Here is an 18,959-nt window from a genome sequence, read left to right on the forward strand (position 1 = left end):
ATGACCATTTTCTGAATTGTTATGGGTTTGTTTTTGTAGGTCCTTTTCTTCTCTTGTGTTTCCCACTTAGAGAAGTTCCTTCAGCATTTGTTGTAGAGCTGGTTTGGTGGTGCTGAATTCTCTTAGCTTTTGCTTGTCTGTAAAGCTTTTGATTTCTCCATCGAATCTGAATGAGATCCTTGCTGGCTAGAGTAATGTTGGTTGTAGGTTCTTCCCTTTCATCACTTTAAGTATATCATGCCACCCCCTTCTGGCTTGTAGAGTTTCTGCTGCGAAATCAGCTGTTAACCTTATGGGAGTTCCCTTGTATGTTATTTGTCATTTTTCCCTTGTTGCTTTCAATAATTTTTCCTTGTCTTTAATCTGTCAGTTTGATTACTACGTGTCTCGGCATGTTTCTCCTTGGGTTTATCCTGCCTGGGACTCTCTGTGCTTCCTGGACTTGGGTGGCTATTTCCTTTCCCATGTTAGGGAAGTTTTCTACTATAATCTCTTCAAGTATTTTCTTGGGTCCTTTCTTGGTTTTTCTCTGTTAACCAGAAGTTAGTCAAATGTCTGATTAAATTACAGTTAAACATGCCACAGTGATGCTGTGCACAGTATGTGTGTATGCACACATGTATGTATATGTTATAGTGTACGTTATGTGTGAATGCAATATGTGTGTATATGTTATAGTACACGGTATGTATGTGTGCATACATGTATATGTGTGTGTGTTGGAGTGCACAGTATGTGTGTATGCATACATGTATGTATAAGTTACAGTGCACAGTATCACACAGCACTTAATGTCAGGTTGTCCTGTCATTAGTCATGCTAAATTTGATTCCTTGATAATACCACCAGATTCCTCCTTTATACATGGATATCTTCTATCCTTGAAATTAGCAAGTAATCTTTGGAGCGATATTTTGGCATCACACAAATATCCTTGTTCCCAATAAATCTTCCACCTGATAATTTCGTTATCTATTGATAAACCTTGCTTGAGTCAATTATTACAAAGTGGTTCATATTCTAACCGTAAAATGTGATTTTTTTCTAATTCTGTCCTTTCTTCTGCATTTATTAGCTGTTGTTCTCTGCACAGAAGAGTTTATGGCAGCTCTTTTCTTCATCATTGCAGAAAGATTGAGTGCCATAAACACTGTAAGTAGAAGGTGAATGTAGCGAATTCAGGAATGAAGGGAACAGCCTTTGAGAAGGTGGAAGGAAGGGATCGGCAGCAATGGGACACGCTCCTTCACGTGACGGGACGGAGGAGGGAAGGTGTGGGGCTTAGAGGCTTGGATGTGAGGTCAGAAAATAAGTCCACTCCTAGCCACACCCTAAGGAAATGATAAAAGAAGATAAAACATACACGAACATGAAAATACCATATAGTAATAAAAAATTATTTAAAATAAGAATAGTAGGGCTTCCCTGGTGGCGCAGTGGTTGAGAGTCCGCCTGCCAACGCAGGGGACGCGGGTTCATGTCCCGGTCCGGGAAGATCCCACATGTTGCGGAGCGGATGGGCCCGTGAGCCATGGCTGCTGAGCCTGCGCGTCCGCAGCCTGTGCTCCGCAATGGGAGAGGCCACAACAGTGAGAGGCCCGCGTACCGCAAAAAAAAAAAAAAGAAAAAGAGTAGTAAAGGAACAGCAATAGAGGAATGGCAAATACTATTATATTTTCACTCTCTATAGAATATTGTCATTAAAAATTATAATTAGGAGACCTATAGGAAGATAGGAACCCAGCAAGTAAAAAAAAAAAAAAAATCAATATTTTTTGCTTGAAGTTTTCTGATTTAAAAAAAAAAACTAGTACAGCTGCCACTGCAAAGCCTGATGTTCTGCATAAATCATCCTTAAGGGGACAGGCAAGTCCTCTCTTTACAAATGCTTTAAACAAGTAGGTTTATTTTATCAATGTGGCTCCTCCCACTGAGAATAACAAAATTCATAAACTATTATTCATAAAGAGAATGTTTATTTTGAAGCATGTTATATTTCAATATACTAATGGCAGGGGGGGAAAAAAAGCACTTTGAAGTATGCCAGCAGGCCAAAGAAATAATTCTTATATGACTTTTTTTAAAAAAAGCTCTACTGTCAAGAGATGTCTCTGCCCTGGGAAGCTGAAATAATCAATACTTTGATATTTTAAAACTATTATTAGTTACTCAAATGATTCTAGTTTACTATTGTAAAATATAACTTAAACAATGATCCGGCAAGAAAAAGTGAAAGCTTCTGAGTGAGGTCAATTAAAAGCAGGCCCAAATCGGTTATTTATGTAATGACAGGTGAGCAAACAAAATCTTGTCTGGTGTGTCAGCTTTCACCTCAATAAGGTCACGTATCCCAGTGATATAAGACGACAAGCATTTGTTCTCCATGGGGACATGTCAGCTGAGGGGCGTGCTGTTGCCAGGAGCCCCTCAGGGAACCTGGTTTCATGGGTCTCAAAGGCAGCCCGGCAGTATCTGGATAATCCTGCCACGTCAGCTGTGCTGGGCACGTGGGTGGTGCTGAATTACACAGAGATTCAGCTCTGCTTCGAGTGGGTTATGCTTTCTCGACAGACTGCATGTAGGTATCTCCAGACACCAGAATGCTTGTCGTCAGAGAAAACTAGGATTTTCGATTGCTTTTCATTCCAGACGTCCTATGACATTTGGATGACATATCTACTTTTATACACTAAGCTTCCAAGGAACTGATTTCTGACTGAGTTCCTCTCAAGAAGTAGGTTTACTAAAGTTTCATCAACCTGTTATATACACACACACACACACACACACACACACACACACATGTGTGTATACATACCCATGGGACACATATGTCTACACACATAGAGTGCAGTTTAAGGTGATGGCGTTCATACGTATTCTTGTGATTTTCTCTTAAGCCCCTGTTACGACAGTAGGGGAGTAATTTTTAAATGCACAAAGAGAGCCGGATCAAGGGCGGCAGAGACGAGACGTCAGCAGGTTGGAAAGGGCAGGTTCCAGGCAGCAGACGGGAGAAGTGCTAACGGGGGCGACGCGGGCTCCATCCCAGCTGATCTGCCTCCAAAGCCCCCCGAGAGGCCCCAAGCCCCTGGGAGCCGGGGCAGCTGCAGGGTCCCACACAGGGGCTGGAAGCGTACAAGGAGAGCTGGGGTGCCACATCTGACCCCCGCAGCTGGGTGACTCCCCTCCCCCACCCCATGGGGGGCAGAAGTTCTTGCTCTGGAGAAACTGGACCCAGGTGTGTGCTGGACACAGGGAACCAGGCAGGAGAAGACAGGAACCAAGTGTGGGAACAAAAATAGGGAGATGGAGTAAAGTCTGAAAAGAGAATGAGGGAAGAGACCCTTTGAACACAACTAGCGTCCAGAAGCGCCAACAGCGCCCCTCCCCGCAAATCTCATAATCATCATGTCTAAGAGCAACGAATTAAACCACTGAGGTGTAAACCTGGCAACCTCTGTCCCTGCCAGGAGGGATTTCCCAAAAGGGAAATCCTGTTCTGGCGGGCGGGAGACATGCAGCTCATCCACGCTGACGTTTCTCAGAGATGCCATTTTCACTTTCCCTCCCTTTCCCCATCTTTTATTTTTTCATTTAATTGATGTGATATGATGTCTTTGTGTAACCTTGTGAGATACGGTACAAATAAATGTACCTTGCCCTAATTTTAAGGACAGTATCATCCACTGCAAAACTCTGTTCTGTATAAATAGAAGTGCCGATAACATTCTGTTCTACTTAAACGGCGCACCTGGGCCCCAGGTCCTTACGCACAAAGCATGCAGGTTACAACGTACCTGGTGCATTTGCAGTTGAACACTACGTGCAGCCAGCCCTGGCCAAGGAAATGTTATTCTCATATAAACTTTAACAACACCATACACTTCAAAGACTCTGAGTTAGGATTCAAGTTTTATTATTAAAACTTGTCTTCCCTTTGTACCACATGATGGAGTACTAGTAGGTATATCTTGCTTGATCCATGTTTTCTATGGTCTAATAATTTCAAATTATACATTGCAACCAATTTCATCTCTGCTGGAATGGGATGAGACAATGCCTAGAATAGGAACCAGATGGGCTCTGATTGGTCTTGATTGGTCTTTGTGGTCCTCGCCAAAACGACCCACTTCCTGTACCTCACTTTGTATATAAAATGGGAACCAAAGTACCAGACCCGAAGCCATCCTAGTGCAAGAGCATTAAGGGGCGCGTTCTTCGATGTCTTCCTTAGGTGGATAAGCAGAGGTCATGGCCATCTAGGAGGAACATTGTTTGCTCTTGTTTTCCCAGCATGCTGCTGAGGAAAGGAGAGCTTTCTGGGTCTTTTGAGGGTCTTTTTGGTGAGACTCTCTACCTTGCACACGTGTGTGCCACATCTGTGCATTCTGTTAGCTGAAACAGTAATGTGTGTGCTGGCAACTTAAGCAATTTCTCTTCCCTTCTCACTCTCCACACAAGCTGCTCAAATTTTCAAGAAATGAATACGATAAAAAGCTAATTATCCTTTCTCCGCCCAGCGCATGTACTAGGGTTCTTGTGCTAATCAGCAGTTTGACATCATCTCCACAATCAACCAAAATAAGGGGGGGGGATTTCATTCTTAACCTTATCCTATCAAGTACTTCTGTTTATGCATTGCTTACCCATTAGATAAGTTTTCCCTGAAGGCAGTATTTTTTAAATTAATGATGCATTGGGACTTCCCTGGTGGTGCAGTGGTTAAGAATTCACCTGCCAATGCAGAGGACACGGGTTCGAGCCCTGGTCCGGGAAGATTCCACATGCCGTGGAGCAACAAAGCCCGTGCGACACAACTACTGAGCCTGTGCTCTAGAGCCTGCGAGCCACAACTACTGAGCCCACGTGCCACAACTACTGAAGCCCGCGCACTTAGAGCAAGTGCTCTGTGACAAGAGAAGCCACCGCAATGAGAAGCCCATGCACCGCAACGAAGAGTAGCCCCCGCTTGCCACAACTAGCGAAAGCCCGTGTGCAGCAACGAAGACCCAATGCAGCCAAAAATAAATAAATAAAATGAATAAATTTATAATAAAATAAAAGTAATGATGCATAAATACTAAGGTGACTGAATTATGGATCCCATGTTCTCAGGAAATAGAATATTCACTCTTCACACAGACTGTTTCAGCTTTTATTTTAAACAGAGCTTCTGTGCAAGGGACTAGCAGGGTTTCTGCATTTCTCAAGAGAACGCCTAAGCACATACATTATATAACTGTACTAAGTTAAGTAAAACCAAATGGACATTTAAAAATATCAGAAGTGGTATAACCAAACAACACGGTTTACAGGAAGACTGCAAAAATCAAACACAGAGTTAAAAGCTTTGCAATGCAACGATGTAAGTAAATTCTACTTTGGCCTGGCTATCGGCATTATTTATTCTACCTAGGACCCAAGTCCTAAAAAGGAAGTCTGAGACGTACAGTCTGGGTTTCTGCATGCTAATAAGAAGGCAACAACCTAGAAGTAATGATACAACAGTCCATCAAATAATTTAGAAAGCCAGGAGGAAACTGAAGTACTGGGTCCCATTTAATCACACACGCACACTAGGATGCCAGTCCACGCCTTGCTGTGTGGACAGCGCAGCCATGTCAGTCCTGTGTTTTTCCAGCAGTCTTCTTGGTAGATTCCAAGACAGCCAGGCTGACCTGTGGGAGGGATGATGCCGTGGACAGGTGGATCACATGGCTCTCCCCCGATCTGTGGTCAGAAGATGTCAAAGTACAGCCACGGAGTTTACGAAGGCAGATGAGGTTTCAAATCCAGATTATCACACTCGTCTGTGTTTGCGGCAAATATCCACTTAACTCTCTGTCCGTTACCTTAGAGAATGTGGTAGTTACGCTAAGCTTACATTTTTTCTTTTGAAAATATACGGAGGATTCACAAAATAATTTTGTGAGTCATAAAGAAAATCAATAGAATGTTTCCAAGAAATTGGAAGATACTAAAACGAATTCCAAGAGGCCTCTGAAGCCCACCAGCAGGGAACTGTCCAAATGCCATGATGTACATCATTCAAAATGCACTGGAGATGCACGGAAACCATGGTTTGGAAATTTTACTATTATTTGTCACCCAAGGTGGGTTTCTAAATTTACATTTTCTAAACTGATAGCTGTGAAGTATCGCATTGTTCCTAATTACTCTGAGAGCTAAGGAAGCAATTCTTATTCATGAAAATCAGCAAGGGAGTTAGCTTCTTCCTTGGGAAAAACCTAAGGGAGAGATTTCCTTTTCATTTATTTTGTTAGAAGTATTTTGAAGATAAGTAATTGAGAATGTGGTTAATGGCCATCAAACTAAGTAAACAAATTCTGCCAGCAACACTCATAATTTTTATCACACGTAACACTGACCCTGGGAAACAAATACTTTTAGAAATTTTCATTCCTGTTTGGAATTCATCCCAAAGGGAAAAAAGTATCTTTTAAAAGACTCATTAATGACTGTAGTCTGGTTAAAGCTCTGCCCTCAGGTCTGAAGTGTAAACTGCAGATGGCTGGGCAAAGCCAATGTCAGTCCTCTCTCTTAATTCACTTTTGTCTCCCAGAAGTAGAGATAAAATATAGGGTGCTGTCTGGTCTCCCCGTGAGACCAGACATCTCCCAGTTGCCGTCTGGGACGAAGAAATAAAGTACAAATAATCCACAGTTCCCTGTGGAAAGGGAACCAGGAGAGGTTATCATGAGGGCGTCGGTCATTTCAGCTCCCTGGGTCCCCTGAGGCGAACAGCAAGAGGAATATGAGGAAGAGGGGAACGGAGGATGGATACGCATCTCCTCATCTCATTATCTCGCCCAAAACGTGAGATTAGGGCACACGTAAAGTTCTCGGTCTTCAAAAGCAATTGCACACTAAGAATTGCAACGAACTGCTCCAAGCTGTACTAGGTCGACGGGGGCACAGGGGCGTTGGTGTGTGTGTGGGGGAGTGGAGCCCTCTGGAGAGAGAAGCGATGACAAGTAACCCAGCCACGGAAAGAGCGGTTTCGCAGGTGCGCTCACCTGCACACCCAGCGCTGTTTTTGGATGCTCGGCTCCCGCAGCTGGCTCCGCCAGGGGGCGCCGCAACCCGGCCGGGGATCCGACTCCAGGCCCTTCCCGAGCCCGGCGGCCGGGTCCCCGCAGGGACAGCGTGGGTGGGAAAGCGGAAAGGCAAAGAAAGAAGAGTCTGGGACAGGAAGGGGGTTGTCACCATTCTTATCACTGCTGTGTAGGCATCACAGCCAATTTCCATCCCCCTGCATCCAAAGCCCCGGCCTCTGCTAGACGCGCGCACGCATAGACGCGCGCGTACACACACACACACACACTTACACACTCACTCCTGACACGCCACCCGAGCTGTCTGTCTTCCCCGTCAAAGGCCCGGGCGGCCTTAGCATCTCTCCCCTCGCACCTCCGCGGCGAGGGAGCGCCGAGGGCTCCACGAAGAGCCGGGCTGCGGACGGCTGGGGCGGGAGGCGGGGGGAACCGGAAGAGGGTCTCTGCAGTACTGCCCCCTTTTCTCCCCTTCCTCCCCTCCGTGTCAAGCTCGGGGGTCGCCTCGGCGCCCTTGGGCCTTAGGGAGAGGGAGAGGTCCGTGCGCTCTCCGCCGCCTCGGCCGGTCCCCATGTCCTGCGCGCCTCCGCACCACCTGGAGGGCTTGGCACACTGAAAGGGCGGACGGAGCCAAAGCGCGTCCGAGTCCGCGGGGCCTGGGCAGGGGCCCGAGAACCTGCATCTCTAGAGAGCTGGTGGGCGGGAGGCGAAGCTGCGGCTCAGGGACCACCCTGAGCGCCGGGCCGCTGGCTCCCGGCGCGCCGGCTCAGGCGGCGGCGGCGCGACACGCCAGCAGCTGGCGGAGGCTCCTTCGGAAGCTGTCGTCCAGGAAGGCGTAGAGGAAGGGGTTGAGGCAGCTGTTGGCGTAGCTCAGGCTGGTGATGAAGTAGGAGACGGCGATGACCACCGGCGTCTGCGGGAGGTCGGTGGTGAGCGCCACCACGGTGCTCAGGTGGTAGGGCGTCCAGCAGAGGAGGCACACGGCCAGGATCGCCACCACCAGCACGGTCACCCGCTTCTTGGCGCGCTCCAGGGCCCTGGCGTGGTTGTCGAGGCGTATGGCGCGCAGCCGGCACAGCAGCGTGGTGTAGAGGACGCAGATGGTGGACACGGGGATGGCGAAGCCGAGCACCAGCGTGTAGAGGCGGCTCGCGCGCCACCAGAAGGCCTCGGGCTGCGGGAAGACCAGCACGCACTGGCGCCGGCCCTGCTCGTCGTCCAGCCGGGCGAAGATGGCGAAGGGCAGCACGACCAGCGTCACGACTCCCCACACGGCCAGGCTCACGGCGCGCGCGGCGCCGTACGTGCGGCCGGCCACCCGGCGCGACTCGGCCGTGGCCAGCACCACCAGGTAGCGGTCGGCGCTCATGACCGTGAGGAAGTACAGGCTGGAGAAGGTGTTGTACTGGTCGATGGCCACGATGAGCTTGCACATGAGCTCCCCGAAGGGCCAGCGCCGAAGAAGGAAGTCGGCAATGTTGATGGGCAGCACGAGCGTGAAGAGCTCGTCGGCCACGGCCAGGTTGAGGATAAACAGGTTGGTGACGGTCTTCATGCGGGGCGCCCGCAGCAGCACGAACAGCACGGCCGAGTTGCCCGCCAGCCCCACGGCGCAGATCACCGCGTACACGACGGGCACGGCCACGGCCAGAGGCGGCGGCAGCGGCGGCAGCGGCGGCAGCGGGCCGGACGCGTTGGGGCAGCCGAGCGCGGGCGCGGGGCACGACGTGTTGGCGTGCTCCGGGCCCCAGGACGACGCGTTGTGCATCCTGGCCGGGGCCAGGGCCTCGGTCCCCTCGGCCGCCTCCCTGCGGGGCTCCGTGGTCCCGGGGACCCGACCCGCGCCGGGGCGCTCGCGGCCGCGCTCCGAGCCCGTCTCCGGCCTTCCCGGGGCGGCGCGCTCCCGCCGGCCTCTCAGCGCACGGGCGCCGCGGACGCCGGAGCCGCAGAGCGGAGCGGAGAATGCCGGCTAGGCTCGTCGACGACGGGCAGCACCGAAGGGCGGTTCCGAGGCGAGGGGGCGGCTCGCCGCCCAACCTGCCCCACGTGATCGCTCTCTGCCACCTGTGTTTTGTTTTGTTTTGCTTTGTCTTTTCCCGAGGTGGTAGATTCTTTTATTAGTCTTCCATGGGAATCAACCTCCATCACCTCTCCTTCTTGGGCTTTAGATTCCCCATGTCTGAAATGAAGAGATTAGACCAAGTCAATTCTCAGTCTCTTCCAACTTGAACAACATCTAATCCTGTAACTATCTCGGTATCTCAGTTCCTGGTCAACACCTTTCTAGTTGAGGGCGGGGATTTAGGGTCCAGAGCTTGGAGGAGGCAGGGTTTTGTTCAAACAACCACTTTCTGCCACCTGTTGAACTCTTATTCTGACCCGCTGGCTCCAGCAAACGTTACCCTCAGGGGAAAAATACAAACCCACTGGCCCAGCTCTGGCCCCCGCCCGGCCCCCGGAGGCCCCGGTCACCCCAGCGAGCCCGGCAGCGGCCAGCTTCGGGGACCCGCGGTTCCGTGCGCCCCGGGTAAGAGCGGCCCCAACAGCAACCGCTGCCTCCCCCGGCCGGTCCCGGGACGGTCGGTCCTGCGGCTCCCGGAGCGCTCCGGGAGCGGGGGTAGGGGCGGGGGTAGGGGCGGGGGTAGGGGCGGGGGTAGGGGCGGGGGAGGCAGCGGCGCCCGCGGGCCGCGCGGCCCCGCCCCTTGCGCGCGCCGGGAGCCGGCCTCCCGCGCCTCGGCTCGTCCCGCCCCCAGCGCCCGGCCCCAAGCAGAGCAGCCGGGAACCGAGAACAGCCTCACCCGGAAATTAAGGACTAACTTTCCTCGTTCCGCCAGTGTGACCTCACTCCGTCTGAATTCATGAAAAGCGCTCCTGTTAAGAATTAAATGAAAGGAAAGCAAAGGTAAGGTGTTGCCGGGTCTATTTGAAAAGGAGCGCAAGGCAGTTAAGGCTCCCGTTCCAGTTTTTTTTAACACCGTACCCCCAGTGGGCTTATGTAATTTAAAATGTTAAGTTACATTCATATTGCAAGGCTATACAGAGGGAACGTGCACGCAGTCTTCAAATGCAACCCGTTTTCTGTGACTCTGGCCTCCACAAGTTTATAAGGTTGTTAGGAACACGTCATGGTCGACAATCTGAGATACTTAAGGGTGCTTTCTGGAAAAAAAAAATATATTTATTTATTTATAAATATATACATAAAGATAAAGTGTTTCCGATTCTGCCCTGAAGAGAACTACCCCGCGGTCGCAGCAGTGTTGCCAAGGCCCCGCTCCGGGAGCCTCCAAGTCTTCCTCATTTAAGAGGACCTCACCTTGGGCACCTCATCTCTGAGGACCGAGTGAAATCAGCTCAGTATTATTTCCCTCGAATTCCTGTTTTCGTCCTCCACTTTCCTTTGGGAGAGCCAGCAAATTAAAGCACGGGGTTCTATCCTGCTTCCCTCCAAGAAATTTCCCTTTCACGAGAGCAGGCAAAAGCCCAGATAAAGTGCATGTTTGATCCTTTATGAAGCCTTGGAAAAGGAGAGGGCTTGAGACACCGAGAAAGAGACCCAAAGGAGCCAGTGGAAGAAGCCTGGAAGGGGCAGCGGTACAAATGCTTTCCTTTACCCACTCAATCCTCCTTTTACTAGAATCTGTATAATTTTGGCTTCCCTGCAGTTTCATGCGTCGTGTGAATAACATGTCAAGAGAGTCAATGTCCATGAGCAAAAATATGTGAGAAAACACCATACGATGTTAAGTGAAACCAAAAAGAAAGATATATACACACATATAATATATATAATGTATATATAATACACATATGTATATACATATGCATATATCTGTGTGTATGTATGTGTGTATACGTATATATGTGTATATATACATATGTATGTAGTTGCTTAATTGGCAAACATTTGGAGACTTTCTAGCTTTTTAATTATTGATTTCTAGCTTAATTGCACGTGGACACAGTACAAATAGTATGATTTCAGTTCATTGGCGTTTGTTGAAACATTGCCCAATAAATAGTTCTCTAATTAGTTTATGTTTACTTGAAAATAATGTGTGTTCTGCATTTGTTGGGTGCAGTTGTTGGGTGTAGACTATTGCACCCTACAAACGTCAGCTAGTCAAATTTATTATTGTGTTGTTTAAATCTTCTCTCAGTATTTTTTATCTGATTGTTTTATCAATTTTTGAGATAGATGTGTTAAAAAATATCCGTCAATGATTGTGGATTTCTCTATGCTTCTAATTTTGTCAATTTTTACTACATAGGTTGATGCTGTTTTATTCGATGCACACAGATTTAAGATTGTCATATTTTTCCATGAAGTGGACTCTTTCACCATTGTAAAATATTCTTCTTTAACTGGGCTACGACTACTTCTTGTACGTCGCCTCCTTTGTTTGATATTATTACAGCTACACCAGTTGTGTCTCTCTTAGTATTATCATGGAATACATTTGGGATCTGAACTACTGTCCATCCATCAGTGAGTTGATTGCGACAGTTTATAATACAAATTTTGCAGTTGGAATTATTTGTATGTGCTTTATGGATTACCCTTTCATTAATGGTCTTGATTTTTTCTAAAGTCAGTTTTATATAGCTGTCATATACTGGGCATCATCTATCTATGTGTCATAAATTATACTAGATGCAAGTAAAAGATGTAGAAAGAGGAACTTGCAGGCCAAAAGATACTTAAAGGATATATAAGGTTATCGTGATGTGTAAAACGTAAGTACTTTCTAAATACTTGAAAAGATTAAGAATTGTTCGTTGTTGAGACTTTTTAGAGCTAATGGTACTTTTAGTTTAGTTTGTTCTCCCCTTCAACAACAAAAATTTGGCATCCATCCGTAAGCAGAAGTGCCTCTGTGGAATTTGTGGAACCAAGCACCATACACCAAGGGACCCAGAAGGAATCTCACCCACCGGTGCATCAGGTGATAGGCAGACAGACTGTGGCACCAGCTGTGGAACCTACAGGACACTGTGAGCTGGTTCCAGCCCCTCTTGGCCGCTGCCTGGGAGCTTCTGCATAACACTGACGTGGGTGGTCACCTTCAGGCAAGAGAGCTTTTGCGGAAGTCAAGGTTTCCAGAGAAGCTCCAGCACTGCTTTGGAGGGAAAACCCCCCACAAGCTTGGACACATTAGAGGGTAAAAGGAACAGCTTATCTTTGCTGGCATCACCCAAGGCCGCACAGCTTAGGGCTAAACTAGATGGCCTGTGATTTCTCCCATGAGGGAAAGGGAGAGCCAGTGAGTGAACTCCTGGCTCCCTGAGCTGTGCAGGATGCTGCCAGAGAGACTCATTTCTCTCTTGCAGCATTCAGAACACTGAAGAGGGAGAGCCATGATGGAGGAAGGAGCAGATAGAGAGTGGGGTACGAGGTTCCCTGCTGACTCCATTCTGGACTCAGGAAGCCTGCCCGCAAGATGCAGGGGAAATACCACCCACAGATCCCCACTCCCCAAGTGACCCTCAGGCAGCCCCCACAGCTCCTAGCACTCTGCAGTGGGCTCCCTGTGCATACAGTGGGCTGAGCAAGCTCTGGTAGGTGGGGGGCACAGGCAGAAGGCAGGCCAGGGTCTGCAGGCAAAGGAGAAATCACAGACGTGGTCTGTGTGCCACCTTCAGGGAACCAGCAGAGGCTACCAGCAACCTGTCTGGTGCTTAGTAGGACTGAGAGAAGACACAGAAGCGTAAGACTTCTGCCATAAGAGGGGAGGGATCAAGAAATGAGAAGCAGGGGTATCCCTACAAGGTCAGAGAAAGCCTCAGACTCTACAGCAGGACTGATGAAAGGAATTGCTGCCCTGAAGGCCATTTAGTAAAAACTGGAGGAGGTGACTGCTACTTCACATTTGAATCCAACAACGCAAAACTCCAAAGAACATGAAAAATCAAAGAAACATGAAGTCACAAAAGATCATGATAATCTTCTAGTAACTGAACCCAAAGACATGGAGGTCTGTGATTTACTTGATAAAGAACTCAAAATAGCTGTTTTAAGTAAACTCAGTGCCCTACAAGACAACAGAGAAAGACGAATGAAATCAAGTAAACAATATGCAATCAAAAGTGAACAAAAAGATTGAAATTTAACAAAGAGATAAAAACCATAAAAAGCAATCAACAGAAATTCTGGAGCTGAAAAATTCATGAGTGGAATGAAAAATGGAATAGAGGACACTAAATAGAAGAATCAATGAGATAGAGGACAGGAACTTTGAAGTAACCTTATTTTTCTGAGGAGAAAACTAAGAATGAAAGAGAGTGAAGAAAGCCAACATGATCTGTGGGACACCATCAGAAAAACTAGTATCTGAATTATTGAAGTTCCAGAAGAAAAGAGAATGAAGGGAGCAGAAAGGTTATTTACAGAAAGAATGGCGGAGAACTTCCCAAACCTGGGGAGAGATTTGGACATTGCAGTCCACGAAGCTAATAGACCACCCCATTATTTTAATCCAAACAGACTTTCCTCAAGACACATTATAATAAAACTGCTGAGATTCAAAGACAAAGACCTTAACCAAGGAGGTGGAAGATCTTGAAAACTATAAGACATTGATGAACAAATTTGAAGAAGACACAAATAAATGAATGTCTCGTGTTCATATTCTAGAAGAATTAATTTTATTAAAATGTCCATACTACCCAAAGCCATCAATGATTCAATGGAGTCTCTATCAAGGTTCCAATGGCATTTTTTACACAAGTGGAAACAGCAATCCTAACGTTCATATGGAATCACAAAGACCTCAAATAGCCAAAGCAATCCTGGGAAAGAAGAGCAAAGCAGGAGGTACTATACTTCTGGATTTCAAGCTATGTTACAAAACCGTATAATCAAAACAGTATGGTACTGGCATAAGAACAGACACATAGGCCAATAGAACAGAATTGAGAGCTTGGGCTCTCACACATATATGGTCAACTAATAATGGACAAGGGAACATAGACACTCAGTGGAAAAAAGATAGTTTCTTCAATAAATGGTGCTGAGAAAACTGAATAGTCACATGTAAAAGGATAAAACGAGGTCCCTATTTTACACCACAAACAAAAATTAACTCAAAATGGATTAAACACTTAAATGTAAGATGTGAAGCTGTAAAAATCCTAGAAGAAAACATAAGAAGAGGCCCCTTGACATGGGTCTTAGCAATGATTTTTTTGGATATGACACCTAAAGCACAAACACATTATATATATATAATGAAGTATTATTCAGCATGAGAAAGACAAAAATCCCATGATTTGCGAACACACGATGGACCTTGACTGTACTGGGCTAAGTGAAATTAGATGGAGAAAATTAAACACTGTTTGTTCTCACTTATAAGGAGAATCTAAAAAAGCTGAAGTCATAGAAGCAGAGAGTAGAATGGTGGTTACCAGGAGCTGTGCAAAGGGGGAAATGGGGAGATGTTGGTCAAAAAGTACAAACTTCCAGTTAGAAGATAATAAGTTCTGGGGATAGATAGTATTGTTATCAACTGATCATAGATTCTGCACTATATACTTAAAAGTTGCTAAGAGAATAAATGTCAGTGCTCTCAACACAAAAGATACAGTAATTGTATGACATAATGGAGGTGTTAGCTAACATTATGCCGGTAATCACATTGCCGTATATGTGTAACGAATCAACATGTTGTATACCTTTAAGTTACAGAATGTGATATGTCAATTATACCTCAGTAACACTGGAAAAAATTTAAAACCGTGGCTACAAAAAAAAAAGGTTTTGAAATAGATAATGATGATGGTTGCACTATGTTGTGAATATAATTAATGTCTCTGAATTGGTTACTTAAAATGGTTAAAATGTCATATTTAGGGAATTCCTTGGTGGTCCAGTGGTTAGGGCTCTGTGTTTCCACTGCCGAGGGTGTGGCTTCGATCCCTAGTGGGGGAACTAAGATCCCACCAGCCGCACAGCGCAGCCAAAAAAGAAAGAAAGAAAATGTCATGTTTATATAATACATATTTTACCGCAATAAAAAAAATTTAAGTAAAGGGATGGGGAAAGATATACCAAAAGAAATCTGGAATAGCAATGGTAATTTCAGGCGTGGCAGATTTCAGACCCAGCTAGATTGTCAGAATAAGAAACGGCATTACGTAAAGATAGAGGAGGGCTTCCCTGGTGGCGCAGTGGTTGAGAGTCCGCCTGCCGATGCAGGGGACACGGGTTCGTGCCCCGGTCCAGGAAGATCCCACATGCCGTGGAGCTGCTGGGCCCGTGAGCCATGGCCACTGAGCCTGCGCGTCCGGAGCCTGTGCTCTGCAATGGGAGAGGCCACAACAGTGAGAGGCCCGCGTACCACAAAACAAACAAACAAACAAAACAAAACAAACAAAAAAACCCATAAAGATAGAGGAGACAGCGCTCCAAGGAGACAGACCCGTCCTGGATGTGTAGCACTTAACAATAGAGTCAAAATACATGAAGCAAAGACTAATAGAACCACAATGAGAAATAGGCTAACCCACTATTGTACTTGGAGACTTCAACACCCCTGTGTCAGTAATTGACAGAAGAACCAACAAGCAGAAAATCAGTAAAGACATAGTTGAACTGAACAGTACCATTCATCACCTAGATCTAATCAGCACTTACAGACTACTTACTCCAGTAACAGGAGAATACATATTCTTCTCAAGCTCATGGTACATTCCCCCAAACAGAAAACATTTGGGGCCGTAAGACATACCTTAACTAATTTAAAAGAACAGAAACAATATAAAGTTTTCTCTTGGACCAAAATGGAATTATACTAGAAATCAATAACAGATTGCTGGAAAATCCCAAAATATTTGGAGATTAAACAACACACTTTTAAGTAACACATGGGGCAAAGAAGAAGTCTCAAGAGAAATTTTAAAATATTTTAAGCTAAATGAAAATATAGCTTATCAAAATTTGTAGTATGCAGCGAAAGCAGTGCTGAGAGGGAAATTGCATGGAATGCGTATATTTGAAAGAAAAGAAAAAAGATCTAAAATCAATAATCTAAACTTCCACTGTAGGAAAGTAGAAAAAAAAAAAGGAACATATTAAATCCAAAGTAAGCAGAACAAAAGAAACAATAAAAGTCAGAGTCAAAATCAATGAAACTGAAAACACAAAAACAATAGAAAGAAGTGATACCAATTCTCTACCACCTCTTTCAGAAAATAGAAACAAAGAAAACGCTTCAGAACTCATCCTGTGAGAATAGCATCACCCTAATACCAAAACCAGGAAAAGACATTATAAGGAAGGAAAACAACAGATCAATGTGTCTCACAAACATAGATGAAAATTCTCAACAAAATATTAGCAAATTGAATCCAACAATGTATAAAGAGTATTGTACAACATGACCATGTCAGATTTATCCCAGGTATACAAGCTTGGTTCAACATTTGAAAATCAGTTAATGTACTCTATCACATCAACAGACTAATGAGGAAAAATCAAATATCTTATCGATAGAAACATCAAAAATATTTGACCAAATCCAACACCCATTCATGCTGATAAAACTCTCAGCAGGAATAGTGGAGAACATCAATTGATAAGGAACATTTATCCAAAAAACCCCCCTCCAGGTAACATTATATTTAATGATGAGAAGCTACATGCTTTCCCCCTAAGATTGGGAACAAAGCAAGGATGTCCCCTCTCACCACTCTTTTTCAATATTGTACTGGAAATCCTAGGTAATACAATAGGAAGTCTGTCTTCTTACCTGCCCCTTAACTGCCTAAAGAACTCAGACAAAGGCCCTGGTCCAGGAAGGGCACTGTCACCGGAGATCTACAAAGAACATGGGTCGGCGCTGGGGGGAGCTGCACAGGGCTGGGAGACCAGAGTCCTCTGTGTGTCCCACTGTGCCTGGGGGCCCAGCAAGCATCTGTCACCAAACATCTGCTTTCCCGCCTCCGTGTGAACTGCCTTCTCCCCGCTGAAGTCCCCCCCCCACACCCCCTTCTCCTCTCTCAGATGCCACATCTGTGGCCTTACATTACGGGGCCCCTGTATATACGTAATTACATCTGGTTTTCTCCTGTTAATCTGTCTCACGTCAATTTAATTCTTAGACCAGCCAGAACAACCTAGAAAGGGTAGAGGGAAATGCTTTTCTTCTCAAATACCGCTCTTGGTATCAGTTTGCTTTTATAGCTTAGGAAGAGAAGATAATAAACACAAATTGGTCAAAATGTGTCTTCCTGTTGGAGCCCTGTGTGCCAAGAGCATCATTGAGACTGAGCGATGGGTGATGAAGATCTGATGCCTCAAGTCTGAGGGCATAAGTGTCTGCACAATGCTGTTTTGTTTACACAGATGTTCTTTGGAAGATATTTCCCATCATAAAATAAGTTGCAACATTTTACTGTGTTCATTTTTTGGGGATAAATCTTCTTAGAGCTGCTTGGTTTTTACTGTTTTAAAATGAAATGCTGTTGATTATACTAAACATATGACTAAACATATGACATCTGATTTCTGTGCGTCACGCTGCTGAGAGATTCACGAAAGGAAACAGTCATCAGGGCGAAGTGGTCACCGAGTTTATTAATCAAATCTTGGGGGGAAAAGCAGACGAAGAGTGAAGGCTAATGTAAATTATGGACTTTAATAATGATTTATCGATACTGGTTCATCAGTTGTAACAAATGTACTACGCTAATTCAATATGTCAGTAACAGGATGATTCCTCATAATCATATTGGAAGGCAGGTCAGTAGCACACAGACTCACATGACAATAGAATTAAAGTCCTGGAATATGGTACCTACATGGACAAGGCACTTACCCGCCAACTCATGGCCAATTAGGCATTATCCCAGGTTGGCGTGTGACTCCACCAGCCACAGGAGGCTGGGTGCTTCTGTGACCTGGCTGACTCATCGGCACTTTATCCAGTAGAACGAATGCTCTAATGCTTAGTTCGAATAGTGAATCTTAAAGTTTTTATGTCTTCTTTCATCCAAGGTTTATAATTGTTCCATTTAAAATCCTGTGGTGTTATTTATTCATCTTCCTCTCTTCTCTCACTAATAGTGGCCCCAAGGAGTCCTAATTTCTCAGTCAGCTCCCTCTGGTTGTAGCTGAATAATTTATTTCCTTTACTTCCTGATGGCCTGGTTCCAGTTCTAGCAGAGTTTGCTGGAAGAAAATACCACCAAAATGTTGTCTGAGATTTGTCTGCCTCAGAGTGTGGAGGAATGCACAGCATATGCAACAATCACTGAGGAACCGTAATGCATGAGACGATGTATAGGATACTGGGAAATAGGACAGCGAGAAAGCAGCTATTGTACAAGGCAAAAGAGTTCTGCAAGTTTGTCATAGATCATAAGTGAAAAACGGTAGAACAAGGAAGTGAAGGCCGAATAAGTTTCTTATTGCAGGTCCTCTCGGAATCCTTAGTGTGCTAACGTAAATCAGGAACTCCAATTCAAACAGCAGTAGGCAGAATTCTATAGACTTTCATTACCTGAAAACACTTTTTTATGTGGATGCTTCCAAGAGACAAGCATTCTACAGAACACACCTAAGAAAACGCAGCAAAGAATAAAGTACCAAAATGAAGACGAAGTAGTGCTGAGGCAAAGTCTGGTGGAAGTCCATGAGAAGAATTGTTCTTGCCGACCAGGGGAAATCAGGGGAGGCGTCACTGAGGAGGTGGCATTGTAGCTGGTTTCCGAAGGATATAATGAGGATAAGATGTGGATATGGACAGTCCTGGTCAAAGAGCACAAACAAACAAAAGAATGAGGCGTGAACGTGCATGGTGTTCCTTGAGGAGAGAGAATTTTGACATTCCTAGTCCAGAAGACCAGGAGGTTGGTGCACTATTTACTGATGATAGGGAAAAA

General features: G+C 45.7%; 1 protein-coding gene and 1 long non-coding RNA gene across 2 annotated transcripts in view; one reads left to right on the forward strand and one right to left on the reverse strand.

The window, feature by feature from the left end:
- Window positions 1-5,237: 5,237 nt before the first annotated feature.
- On the reverse strand, window positions 5,238-8,958 carry NPBWR1 (neuropeptides B and W receptor 1). Its single transcript, XM_079901705.1, has one exon. It carries the CDS (start codon window positions 8,842-8,844, stop codon window positions 7,843-7,845), a length of 1,002 nt encoding a protein of 333 aa, XP_079757831.1. The 5' UTR covers window positions 8,845-8,958; the 3' UTR covers window positions 5,238-7,842.
- An 896-nt stretch (window positions 8,959-9,854) lies between these two features.
- Window positions 9,855-18,959, forward strand: part of LOC307175942 — a 67,520-nt gene continuing 58,415 nt past the window's right edge. Inside the window, exon 1 of the long non-coding RNA XR_013824560.1 lies at window positions 9,855-9,978. This is a non-coding gene — a long non-coding RNA (uncharacterized lncRNA). The remainder of the gene's footprint in view (window positions 9,979-18,959) is intronic.

This window comes from Stenella coeruleoalba (assembly GCF_951394435.1).
Source record: "Stenella coeruleoalba genome assembly, chromosome: 17".
Classification (NCBI taxonomy): domain Eukaryota; kingdom Metazoa; phylum Chordata; class Mammalia; order Artiodactyla; family Delphinidae; genus Stenella; species Stenella coeruleoalba.